Below are 12,984 nucleotides of genomic sequence, written 5' to 3'. Positions count from 1 at the left end.
CATATGTTATGCTTTTGCCAACGTTACAGAAAAAACTTGCGTGAACTTCCCTAATGAACATCCGGTCTAGAAGTCACAACTGTGAGTAGTATAGTCCCGTCGATTTCGGAGAGTGCCTGCGAGGCTGCGAGGTTATCACGTGACCCCATGACGTCATCAATGACCGCGCACGAACAATGGGGAGGGTATCCTATGACTGCGCAGGAACAATGGGGTGGTATCTTATGACTGCGCACAAACAATAGGAGCTTCGGAGGCGAGGTTATCACGTTACGCGGAAAAACCCATGACGTCATTCGTCCATCCCAAACATAGAACAATGGGAAGCCGCACCCAACATTCCAAATAACAATAGAGAGTAGGTAATTTCCATGACGTCATAGGTCGCACCCAACATTTCAAATAACAATAGAAAGTAATTAATTTCCATGATGTCATAGGCCGCACCCTTAACATTCCAGACTGCAATTAGGTGAGTCAATCGGAAATTCCCATGATGTCACCTGGCGCACCCTTAACCTTCCGTTACCACCCAGCTTCTCTATTTTTAGCATTAGACAATAGAAGATCTTTTATAACGGTATTCTCACCATAGTTTTATTATTCATAGTCAATATTCTATTGTTCTAACATAAAAGATTTCTTATCTGAATAACTGTAAACCACTCCCAATTTCGCTTTATATTAAAACTATATTAAATATAAACAAAGTTATTCAAGTCACTAATCAATCGAAATCAAAATACCTACAGATCAAATGACAAAGTGGTAATTTAACGGGTGTATTGTAATATTTAAGCCTTTTTACAATTGACTATTCAATCGGTTTCAATAACACTGTGCGCGGTAAGGCGGAACATGATCTCTTCTTAAATAACTGGTGAAAAAAGGTCAACAAACTTGTAATTTTGATGTTACTTTATTTTTGTGTTGTTTAACACTTAAAATTCATTTTTAATTGCTGTTAATTTGTCTTTTACTTCTTTCAGCTGATTTATTATATTTCAATATAGCTACGCATTCTCCGAAATCGGCGGGACTATACTAGTCCTATCTATACCCTTACAAAATAATAACAAACTCTCACTGCGATTTGCGAGACGCCTGTATTTAGAGACGACGTACTTTATATGAGGTGAAATACAACATGACATTTCGGAATGAACAATATTATCTCACATACAGTTAACATTATAGTATATCAATATGTTATGAAATACACATCTCTGTTTAAAAATAAACATGTATAACTGTTCTACTGTTAACTGTAGTTCAAAAAATAAACGACATAAACTTTGAAGTTTTGCAAAACGTGGTCGACTCGCACAGGAAAAACCAGAAATAAAACTCATTTTTGTATTTCTTATTTGTAATTATTTTCTTTTTATTTTTGAGTAAAAAACTCTGGAAACCTGTACCCATTTGTCATCGCTTATAAGCGACTGTCTAGTACCACTGAATGTTGGGTCTCATCCTTGCAAAACATCTGAGAATAACAATTTTTACATTAACTAAATAACTAAATATACGTTTTCGTAAAATAAGTATTACATTATATCGTCGTGAACGATTTTAAAATAATGTGTAAGCGTGCAAAATTATACAACTTGACACTGTGTCTAACAATTTCAATATGATTAAAAAACTTTTACATGCTTTTCATTTTGGCATTGAATTTGAATTAAGGCGATGTCGTCTCTAGTAGTGACTCGCTAGAACTGATTTCAATAAAGAAAAATCTCTCATGTATAGCTCGAATCATTCGAGCGTACTAAACCAGTTTGTAATCAATACCGCTAGGACAAAGGTACTCCGACTATACGATGTAACGCGGAGTACCAAATAGTCCTATCTATACCCTTACAAAATAATAACAAACTCTCACTGCGATTTGCGAGACGCCTGTATAGAAATACAAAGTATAGAAGCAAGTTATAATTCAAATTCAATGCCAATATTTCATACTTTTCATTTATAGATTAAGATACTTTGAAACTGACATTCTTTTCTCTAATGAATCTTTTATATAACCGTCTTTGGCTAAATCGGTCTTCCAACGACCATGTCTTTTCAGACACCTTTCAGAAACACCCTGCACGTTTGCAACTGTGGTAGCTCCGCTAGCTCTCAGTGAATGGGTACCCAGATTTAAATCTGGAGCAACTAAAGCCAACTTTGCCTTAATACATTCTCTTGTTCTAGTATAACTTAACTTTTTGTTTTTGTTAATAAGAGATGGCATATTTTTGGATCGGTATGCGGGCTTAAACAGAAAATCGTCAGATGTTAAAGACAACTTTGCATTAGCAATATATCTTTGTAACATATTAACCGGACATGCTGAAGAGTCACCTTTTGAAATTAAAACTTCAGAACCGTCTCTATATACATCTGTTTTGCTCTGCCTAATCTTTAATACAACATGATCTGAGTTGAGTTTTATATCATTGCAGTGTAAATTACATACTTCACTTATTCTCATAAACCCTGAATATGCTAACATGATCATGGTTAAGTCTCTCAGATCGATGACGTCTGTTGTACCCTCGAAGTTGGAACACAATGTTTTAAGCATTTCTGATGTGATTACGTCTTTTTTCTCCACTGGTTTTGAATTTATGCGCTTAGCTGTATTCAACAGTTGTTTAACTATATTGCTTTCGGTTGGATCAAGAAAATCGTTTATGTTGTGGGCCCACTTGATTCCATAAAAGGCTCCTGTTATCACGTGATCTGATTTGCCTTCGTCCAACAAAGTGGTAAAGTACATTGCCACGGCTATTGGTAATGCTGGTAGTGGTGATAAACACTTTGATTCGCAGTATTTTTGAAATTGAAAGAAACTATTTTTGTATTTTGACACAGTATTTTCTGATTTCGATTGTATTAGATAGTCTGCCATGTGTTCAGCGATGACGTCATCTTGTATATCAGCCTCTCCAAGTTTTCGTTTTAATGTGCTGTTTAGACCAATACCTGTCAAAAAGCAAATATTATTAAAATATTGCCATAATAAATGTTACATAAACCAGTAATTCTGTGTTTAATTTTCATACAAACATTTAATTTGTTTATGGTTTACACCTCAAAGCTAACATATCGAATGCTAATGGATCTTTTGTGAAACATCCGTTATTCCCTTTACCTGGTAAAATGACACCCCTTCTTCCTAAATTTATAACTTCTTTAACAAACTCTTTACATTTTCCTGTTTGCTCAAAAATGCGAGGCCAAAATGGCGCACTCTTCCATGATGGAATAACAAAGAGTACAAACAGCCTTTTCTTCTACGATTTTGTTTATGCAACTTGTTATTAATCTTGGTGGAGGTACTACCCAGTTAATATTTTGTGACCATGACTCTAATAAAGCGTCTACCCCCTCTGTTCCTGCAACCCACCACCTGGAGTTAAATTTTTTACACTTTTTATTTAAATATGAAGCAAATCTATCAATTGAGTGTGGGCCCCATTTTTTATCTAAAGTTTCAAAAACATGTGGGGTTATACCCCAGTCGTCGCAATCGAAACATCTACTGAGATAATCAGCCTTTTCGTTTTCTTCCCTTGGAATCCACTCAGGACATAATGTAATATTTTCTTTGTCACAAAACCTGCTCAGTTCTAATACAATGTTTTGAATATTAGACTTTCTACTTCCATTTAATAAAACAGATTTCACATTTTTGTTATCTGAAAATATTTTTACGTGTGAATTTCTTAACATGCTTGCTTTTGATTGAACAACTCTGTTCACTGCCTCTGTTTCACGCCAGGTAGAACTTAAAATCTTTTCTTGTTCAGACCAGTTACCAATTACTTCTGTGCTAGAACTTACATCTTGCGAAATACAAGTTTTCCTCATCTTTGAGTAAATATCGACAGATTCCAATTTTGTGGATACTATGTCGTTGTGGTCCTCTTCCGGGGACACGTGATCAATTACATTTTTACATGATTTGTCCACTTCCGGGGACATTTCTGAGTACATAGTGTCCACTTCCGGGGACCCCTTTAACTCCATAATGTCCACTTCCGGGGACATTTCTGAATACATAGCGTCCACTTCCGGGGACCTTACTAACTGCATAATGTCCACTTCCGGGGACATTTCAGTGAACGCTCTGTCCACTTCTTTGGATAATATATTTTTGAACCACTTTCTAGGTTCGACTTTTCAACAGGAATTTGAAGTAAACAGTATTTCGTACCTGCTCTGTCCTCTCTTGAGGTACAATCATTTTGGTTCACTACCGGGAACTCGCACTTCCTTTTGTTTGTTTCTGGACTTACCGTAATACTTGATAATTCGTCATTTTTGACAATTGACTGCTGAAGTGAATACTTACTTCTGTTGCTTGTACACAATTTACTATGATAAGCTGAAGTTTTTTCATGACTGAAATTACTCACACAGTTCTCTATATAACCCCCGTAACCATCGGCGCTAGCGTCGACAAATACAGAATACAAACAAACTTGATTTTGTCTGAAATCTTTCCCTTTGTTATTTAAGGAACGTACGTTCATTTTCCAGAATTCCATTTCTTTCAAAGCTAGTTTTGAAACTTTCACAGGAGCGTTCCAGCTCGCCCTGGAATTTATACAATTGTACATTTCTCTTGTCATCAGGCGTGCTTTGCTACCGATTACAGTCTGTAGCGAAATTATATGCCCTACAATGCTAGCTAGGTGTTTTACTGGTATCACTTCATATTTGCTATTTTTGAACTGATAAATACATGATTCTAAAATGACTTCTAATCTATGAATTCTTTCATCAGATATGAATAACAGATTTTGTTCCGTATCCAAAATATGACCTAACCATTCTACCTTTCTCGAAGGTATCCAGTTACACTTTTCTTCAGCGAGCAAAAATCCGAACTCTTCGATTGTTTGTTTTGTGTACTTACTTGATTGTAATGCCCGCTCGTAATTCTGTTCGCCTCCGATGCCGTCGTCTAGAAACATTATGATTTTGTGTCCCTTTTCACGTAAATGAGAAACTACTACCTTTAACAACTTTGTGAATATATGACCTGCAGTTTTTATACCAAATGGTAATGAATTAAATACGTAATACTTTGTGTGACCTTTTTCAGCAAATGAAAATCCTAAAAACGGTCTGTGTTCTTCGAAAATGTCAATATGATGGTACGCCCCTTTCAGATCGTAAGTAAAAAGAAAAGAATTTTTCTCAAATAAACATTTTGCTATTTTGATGTCTTCAAACTTAATCTTAAACTGATGTAAGAATGGATTTATGTATCTGCAGTCTAATACTAATCTTGGCTTTCCCTTTTTGTTGTATGCAACAGTTAGTGGATTAACGACGTGAGGAATGGTTTCACATCTAGAAATAACACCTTTAGATAACAAGGTTTTGATCTCTTGTTCAACAAAATCCGGATTATCTCTTGCTGATTTATTGTTTTTTAATATAGTGCTTTCCGGCACATTTTTAGTGGCAATTTGTAGCCATTTTTTACCACATCTAAAATGTAAATGCTATCTGTAGCAGTTCTCCACTTACCTATATTTTGTTTCAATCTCCCAACTGGAGAAACAGGTTCACATTTAGTTATCTCTGTTACTTTCGGAGAAATTTCGTTCTCCTTATTACATTTACCTTGATTACTATCTTTTTCGTCAACATTCTGAATAAGTGGTAGTGACTGAACAAAGTTATAACTAAGATTACTTATCTTATTGTTTGACATATTCGCAGAACATTCCGCTGAACCTTTCCAATGACCTGCTTTCCCACAGGCAAAGCATAACCCTGGACGACGAGGTGCCGTCTGCGGAACCATGGGAACTGCTGCTTGAACAGTGCCAGTAGACGTCGCTGTCGGTCGTCTGTACGGCAAGCCCCTGGCATTGCGTGTTTTCTTAGTCTTTTCCGCTTTCATTTTTCTGTTTGCCCTCGCTTCGGCCTGGAGAATCTTCTTTTCATCATCCGAGTCATCAGCCAACGGGTTGGCCTCGTACTCGTTCACAACCCGCCATCCGAGTTCTGAGGTATCAGCCAAACGTATGAGTTTTTTGTCTATGTGCAATCAAACCCTGAGCTGAAAAATAAAGTCTGTGTCAATCGTTTTTCACTTATTTATACATACATTTATAAGTATATCATCATAATATATTTATCTGTTTATTTATTTACTTTTCATTTACCAAAAATGGTAAAATAAAATATTTTTATTTTTATGAAAAACTGAATTCATTCCTTTTATTCGTGCATAATTTAATATAGGTAATTTATGCTTCGCCCGAATAATTTTACCTGTGTTTTTACCTGCCAAGTAATCAGCTGATAACCGCTAATCCTGTAACAAAAACTAGATCAAAATTCGCACGTGAAATAAATTCAATACATGTAGAAAATTAAATACCTTCGGCGATTTTCTTTCGGCTTTCCTCAGCATTGCCTGATAGAATTAATTTATCGGCAGCCTCTAAAGCAACAGTAACCTTTGAATTGTGTTTATATTGTTCTGCATTAGATTTTCTTTTGAAAGTTGGCATACCGGTCAAAATGCTAGAAATTTTGTCCATTTGATCTAAATTTGAATTGCCACTTATCTTTTCAAAAACTTTCTCCATGTCTGTCAACATCGAAGTTCTGTGTTCCTGTAAAGATGTCCGTAATGTGGTGTCTATCATATCTTGAATTTGTTGAGGCTCCATATTTGCAGATGAATTAAGGCGATGTCGTCTCTAGTAGTGACTCGCTAGAACTGATTTCAATAAAGAAAAATCTCTCATGTATAGCTCGAATCATTCGAGCGTACTAAACCAGTTTGTAATCAATACCGCTAGGACAAAGGTACTCCGACTATACGATGTAACGCGGAGTACCAAATACTACTGTGTGCACATGTTTAGGCGAAATGTAAACAAACAAAAACAGAATGCAAAATATTCACAGTTTTACAATAAAACTCGAGATGATGAATGAAATTCATCTTAGATATGATTTTAATTTGAAGTCATACATTGGTATACATCTGTACTGTTTATTTAATTCATATTGCACACTGATGCTGCATATACACGTTTTAGCGTACACGTGTAGTTAAATGACGACTGACATACATTTTCACATCAGCCAATCAGAATTGTTTTGTAGTCTGGACGGAACTTCACTAGGGAAGTTCAAACAAGTTCTTGTGCAACGTTGAATCAAAGGAATGAAAGTACTGGAGGATCGATTGTCTTTGAATAAGACAGATTGTACAAGATTTTGATGATTAGCATTTATCATTTCTCAATTAACATAAGCTATTTGACATTGACGGAAACGGTTTCCTAGCCACTGCTTTCTCCGCATGTAAGAAATATGACGGTTTAATACATACTCTTCGTCAATCATTTCTCGAAACATCTAATTTATTACCCCTGATTTGTTATCCGTAAGCTAGACTCTGTGTACTTATGAATTAAAATACTGCAAGTAAGTTAAGAAACCGATAAAACCATAACCCGCCGTCAGTATCAGCCAGTAATTGCATTCATGAATACTTCTGACAGTCTTACTGAATTTGATGCTTTTAAGCATCTAGAAACAAATTATTCTTTGATATACTAGTACATAATATATTTTTCAAAAAATTAGACAACATTGTACAAATTTCCAAAATGAAGGTCTGTAAAGCCAGCGGAAGATGTAGTCCCTGAAATAATTTTTGTTCCGTTTTGAAAGCACTTTATATAAGTGTTATCTAACCCAGTCCATATCTAACCATCCTTGGACCAATATCTCTTTCATATAGGAAAGATATTGTAAAATGATGTCAGACCATTGTGGTTTTAGGTCGGACCGATATCATGTCTGGGTCCGATATCGATCAGGTATCAAACCGTCTGTCCGTCGCTGGGGATACTCTGTCTTTTACGCAGTTCACTGTTATTGACAAAAAAATCATCAACGTTGAAATCGGCATGCCAAACACCTTACATTTATTACGTTTAAGTTGCATTTCTTACGACATCTGGCCAATACTTGACCTTTGTTTATTTTAATGTTTTTAAAATATATGAATGGCTAGGTACTGACTGAGGGGATTTTAATCATATCTTACACATATAACACTATGCCTAACCGTTAGGAAAAAATGGTGTGGGTCATATTTTTATATCGGGCAAATACAGCGCCTACTCGCCAATATTCAGACTGCTGTCAATACGATATAGGCATGCAAACTGAGTGACACACTGACAGAATGAATAATTAAGAAAAACCAAAACAAAACATCTATAAAATCAAACAAATAGTTATATTTGTATTTAAATGCTACTGACGGAATAAATAATTAAGAAAAACCAAAACAAAACATCTATTTAAATCGAAAAAAATACTTCTCATTCACAAATATTTACAATTCACAACTTTTCCATGTCTCGCTATAATCGTAAATGCACTAGTCGGAATCCATAATAGTCGTAAATATGTTAGCCAATAAATCTATCTATGTCTTCGGCGTTCGTCCGGTAGCCTAGTTTTCGCGCATTTATATGTTACTCCAGTCAGAACAAGAAACAACAAAAAAGTACATTATACTGACTGAAAAGTTCGTTAAAATTGATGTTCGACAGGGACCTAGCCATCTTGGCTCTCTTGTTTGGTATGTCTGATTTTTAACTCTCCTGAGCAGAAGACTCTCAAGGTGAGCTATTGTCATCACCATGTGTCTATCCTTGTGCTTCATCAACAATTTGACTTAACACTCCAAGTCTAGTTGAAACTGGGGGGTTACCTGTGGTCAAGAACTAGTTCACTAGGTCAAATCAAAGAAAAACCGTATCAATACTCTAGAGGTTACATTTTCTGTTTGGTCTTCGTAAAATTTTGTCAGAATGTTTGTCTCTTTGTAATTTAGGTCAAGTTTAAAGCTGGATTAACAGAAGACAAAATCTAGGTCATTAGGCCAGATCATATAAAAAAACCTTGTTAACAGTCTAAAGACCGCATTTAACTTGGTCAGAATGTTTCAGTGTCTTTGATGTCTAGGCCAACTTCAAAACTATGTTATCTGTGTGAAAAACTAGGTCAGATCATAGAAAGATTGAATTGATTTGAATGTTTGTCTGTTTGAAATCTAGGATGAATTTGTAGCTGGTCACTTGGTAAAGAACGAGGGCATTAGGTCAAATCGTAAACACTGCAGAAGCCGCCTTTTTAACTTATCATCATAAATCTTTGTCAGAATGTTTATCTGTAAACTAGGAAATCTAGGTAAAGATCAAAGGTGGGATACCTGAGGTAAAAAACTATGTAACTAGGTAAAATCGTTGAAGAGCTTGGTTTATGATCTACCCGATATACATAAAACATGGTAAGAATGTCCCTATGAAATCTAAATCAAATTACGCATTGTGCCAGTCCTTTCTCAATATAACATCAAATCTCACTGAGCATTCTGTTTTAAATTTTTAGCCATATAGACACAAGTAAAAGAATATGGCGACTGCATAGCTTTAACGGTGGAGGAAAATCCCTGTTGCTTCTCTGTGCATATATCAGTCACAGGTGGGCACTTGGCAATTGAGAAGAAACCATCTACATTCCGAAATTCAGCAAGCTTCTTGAAACAAAAGATTTTTACACTCCGAGCGGGGTTCAAATCCACAGCGCTGTGGAGCAGTTGATCCAAATTGAAATGTACCAAATACAAAAACTTGTGTAGGATTTTATCATTTGTTTATTTTATGAAGACTTATCAGAGTATTTCTGACCAAAAGTAAACAGTAAAGTATGGAGTGTTTTGTACGGTGACTATTTACTGTTGCTACCTTCATGCTGTCATCCGGTCTGAGCGAGAGCCAAACCGGAACGATGATACTTTTGTTTTGGCGCGAGAGCATGTGTATAAGCACATCTGTATCAAAACGAAATGCCATAACATGCAAGCACGTTTTAAATTTCATCTTTTTCGTTGTAACGTTTTAAATAGCGGATTTTCGCCCTGGCACCAGTGCCAACATTTTAATGCTCCGGTGATCTAAAATGAAAAATCTCGTCCTTTCGATTCGCTAATAAAGACTGGCAGAAATCAACCACTACAGTTCAGACTAATGGTATTTGTTTTAAAATTAACCTCTATCGCTGACTGTTTAGCACTTGATACACAGAATATCACATAATGCCCGGCAATATTTATGTAGGCTACCAAGCAATATTATGATATTTCTTCGTTGATAGATGCCGTGACGTCAAGACATTGTGACGTCTTGACGCAATGCACGTGACGTTGCGCGGTGCTACTTACATACAAGATAAAGATTAAAGAAGTTTATAAATCTTCGCGATGGGCTGACAAATATACTGACTGTTTAAAAAGATTTTAATCTTAATGAGATTTTGCAAAACAAGAAACGTAAGAAGAGATTCATAAATGAGATATATGACTTTCTGTTTAAATCATAAACTTTCAAACTTGTACGTAGATTCTAGATTTCCTATGATCCGCATTTACTTAAAATATTGTCATTACTCATAAGATTTCTCAAAAATGATAATTACTTCTTCATAAAATTGCATTTTATCATGTTTCTTTTAAGTGCAAAAAACCTGTACCGGTGTACAAGTATCAACATACATAACATAGTGAACTTCACTGTTTGACCTTGAATATATGTCACGAATGGTAAAAATTGTGTTAAGTATACAAAACATAAATGCTGAAATGCGCAAAGATGTGACCAAGATCAGAAATCAGGACTTGTGACCTTGACTTGAATCTTAGGAAAAGTGCCATGACTAAGTGTCTCATCACTGGTATCAATAACATGTACATGCAGCATGGAATAATGCAGCAGAAAAAACTGAAGATTGCTTTTTGAATAGACAGTATAAAGTATATAACATTAAGTCCTAAATCAGATAAAATAAAACAGATTTTCCATTTAAAATTTGCATCAGTAGTTAAAATCTAATAAATAAATCTCCTTTAATAAACACTCCACTTTTTAGTATATATCTCTCTGAAGCTTGACCTGTTACATAACAATCGACAGACAGTTGTAAAATATAACTTTCAGGTGAAGTCTATAAAATGGTCAGAATAACATAGCACTAAGAATATCATTATAAAAGAAATTAAATGGAAAGATGAAGTGCTTTGCAATATATGGCAATAGTACAGATACATGTGTTTGTACATAGACAAAAAGAAAAGTTAAACCATTTCACTTTTGCAATTTAAGTTTACTGTTTTGTAACATGATCTGAAATACCATTCACTTTCATTATCACTATAATCATGACATTTGACGGACTGACCCCAATAAGGAATGCTATAGGGATCAACTACTAAGGCAACCAAACATCCTATAATTTTGACAGCTGTAGTCCCAATGGTAATTCAGATATAGGGCTAAAGCAATTTTCAGTCTTTAGTTTAATCATATTTTATTGCATTTTTCATTTCAACATATATACATAACATTCAAAATAACTAATCATATATTGAAATAAAAATAAAAATCAGCAAATGGGTTGGACATTAAGTTATGCCAACATTATAAACTGTCCTCCCCCACTTTGTCAACAGTATGTAGATGAAAGCGATGACGGAATCTACCTTCAAGAGAAAGATGGATAAAAGAACAAAAAATGGAAAAAATACAATTGTTTGAGTAATGAATGAAAGCGGAAAAAATTGTTTTGTGCTGCTCTGTTCTAAACTAAAGTTTGACCGGCCGACTTCAACCACTCGACCTCAAATGCGTTTTCTCTTTAGTAGGATAACTTTGCAGGGAACAGATGAAACAAATAAATTTTAGGTTTGTTTAAAGCGACCTTTATTCTTTATGTATGTTTGTACTTCATTAAGTATGGTTGAATTTTCTGCGTCATTCAAGTTAGCTGCATCAGAAAGAAGTTTTTCAGAACTTAGAGGACGGAAAGTGCGAGTGTTACGAAATAAAACAGCTGAAGCCTTCATTTCTGAATCTGTTGCATTTGAAAAAGAAGTGCTCTGCATTTTCTATTCCGTTGCTACACTGGCAGTTTAGTTGGGATCTTCTCTTAAGTGATTCAAAAAAGGTCATTATTCAAATTGCTACACATATTTCTAATTCTAGAATGATGAATTGTAAAAAATCTATTGCCGTGTAAGAAAAAAAACTGATACCTCGGGTGGTTTAAACTGTGTTTTTTAGATTTGATTTAAATGACGACAGAGTTGGTGAATCCCGAATATTATTCTCAAGTGCGTTTCATAGCGCAAGAGATGATGGAATGATAGATCTGGAGTACATTTCTTGCGTCTGGACAGTTACAAAATTAGTGTCGTTTGTTAAGTTATACGGGGTAGTCTCTCCAACTGAACTGGGGAATAGATCGTTTAAAAATTCAGGCAATAAACCCGTTTATAATGTTTTTCCGTTATAGATTATTTTTGTTGTGGACCTACTTAGCAAATACGTTGCTCTGAGGCTGTGTTTGTGGTGTTGTGTGCTTCCGAGAAATCTACCCTTATCCATTATCTTTAATACTTATAAATTAATGTCAGTTTTTAGTCTCAGAATCACTGTATCATTGAGCTGTTACCTCAAAATAATTTGTGTAATTTACTCTTTGACCACAGTCAATCATTCTATAACGTTTAAGCTTTTCAGACCCATTAAAGCTTATTTTTAGATAAGGTTTCTTCACGCCATAGAATTTTGTGAGGCAAATGTGCTAGAATTATAAGGGACACTTTGGTACATAAGCAAGCACGTACATTTTCTCCATTAATACCATTTTAGGGACTATTATTCCATTAAAAAACATTCAAGGGAAATGCTGACAATATGCAAAACTAGCGTTGATACTACATTGTCTAGTTGAAATTCTACTTATCTACTTCTATGACAGACGGCCAGACAGGCAAGCAGACACAGTAATCAGTATATCTCCCCTATACATACGGGGGACATAATAATGATATTCACTATAGTATTTAAGATAATATTCATTTCTAAATTTGAATTT

General features: G+C 35.1%; 1 protein-coding gene across 1 annotated transcript; it reads right to left on the bottom strand.

The window, feature by feature from the left end:
- Positions 1-5,688: 5,688 nt before the first annotated feature.
- Positions 5,689-6,859, bottom strand: LOC123546443 (uncharacterized). The gene is made up of 2 exons (XM_045332711.2): positions 6,398-6,859; positions 5,689-6,073 (listed from the first exon to the last, which is right to left on the bottom strand). The coding sequence occupies exons 1-2, from the start codon at positions 6,690-6,692 to the stop codon at positions 6,027-6,029; spliced, it is 342 nt and encodes a 113-aa protein (XP_045188646.2). The 5' UTR covers positions 6,693-6,859; the 3' UTR covers positions 5,689-6,026.
- Between the last annotated feature and the right edge of the window lie 6,125 nt (positions 6,860-12,984).

Source organism: Mercenaria mercenaria, chromosome 11 (genome assembly GCF_021730395.1).
Source record: "Mercenaria mercenaria strain notata chromosome 11, MADL_Memer_1, whole genome shotgun sequence".
NCBI classification, from domain to species: domain Eukaryota; kingdom Metazoa; phylum Mollusca; class Bivalvia; order Venerida; family Veneridae; genus Mercenaria; species Mercenaria mercenaria.
The sequence above is the reverse complement of the archived record's forward strand: the minus strand, read 5'-3'. Positions and strand labels throughout refer to the sequence as shown.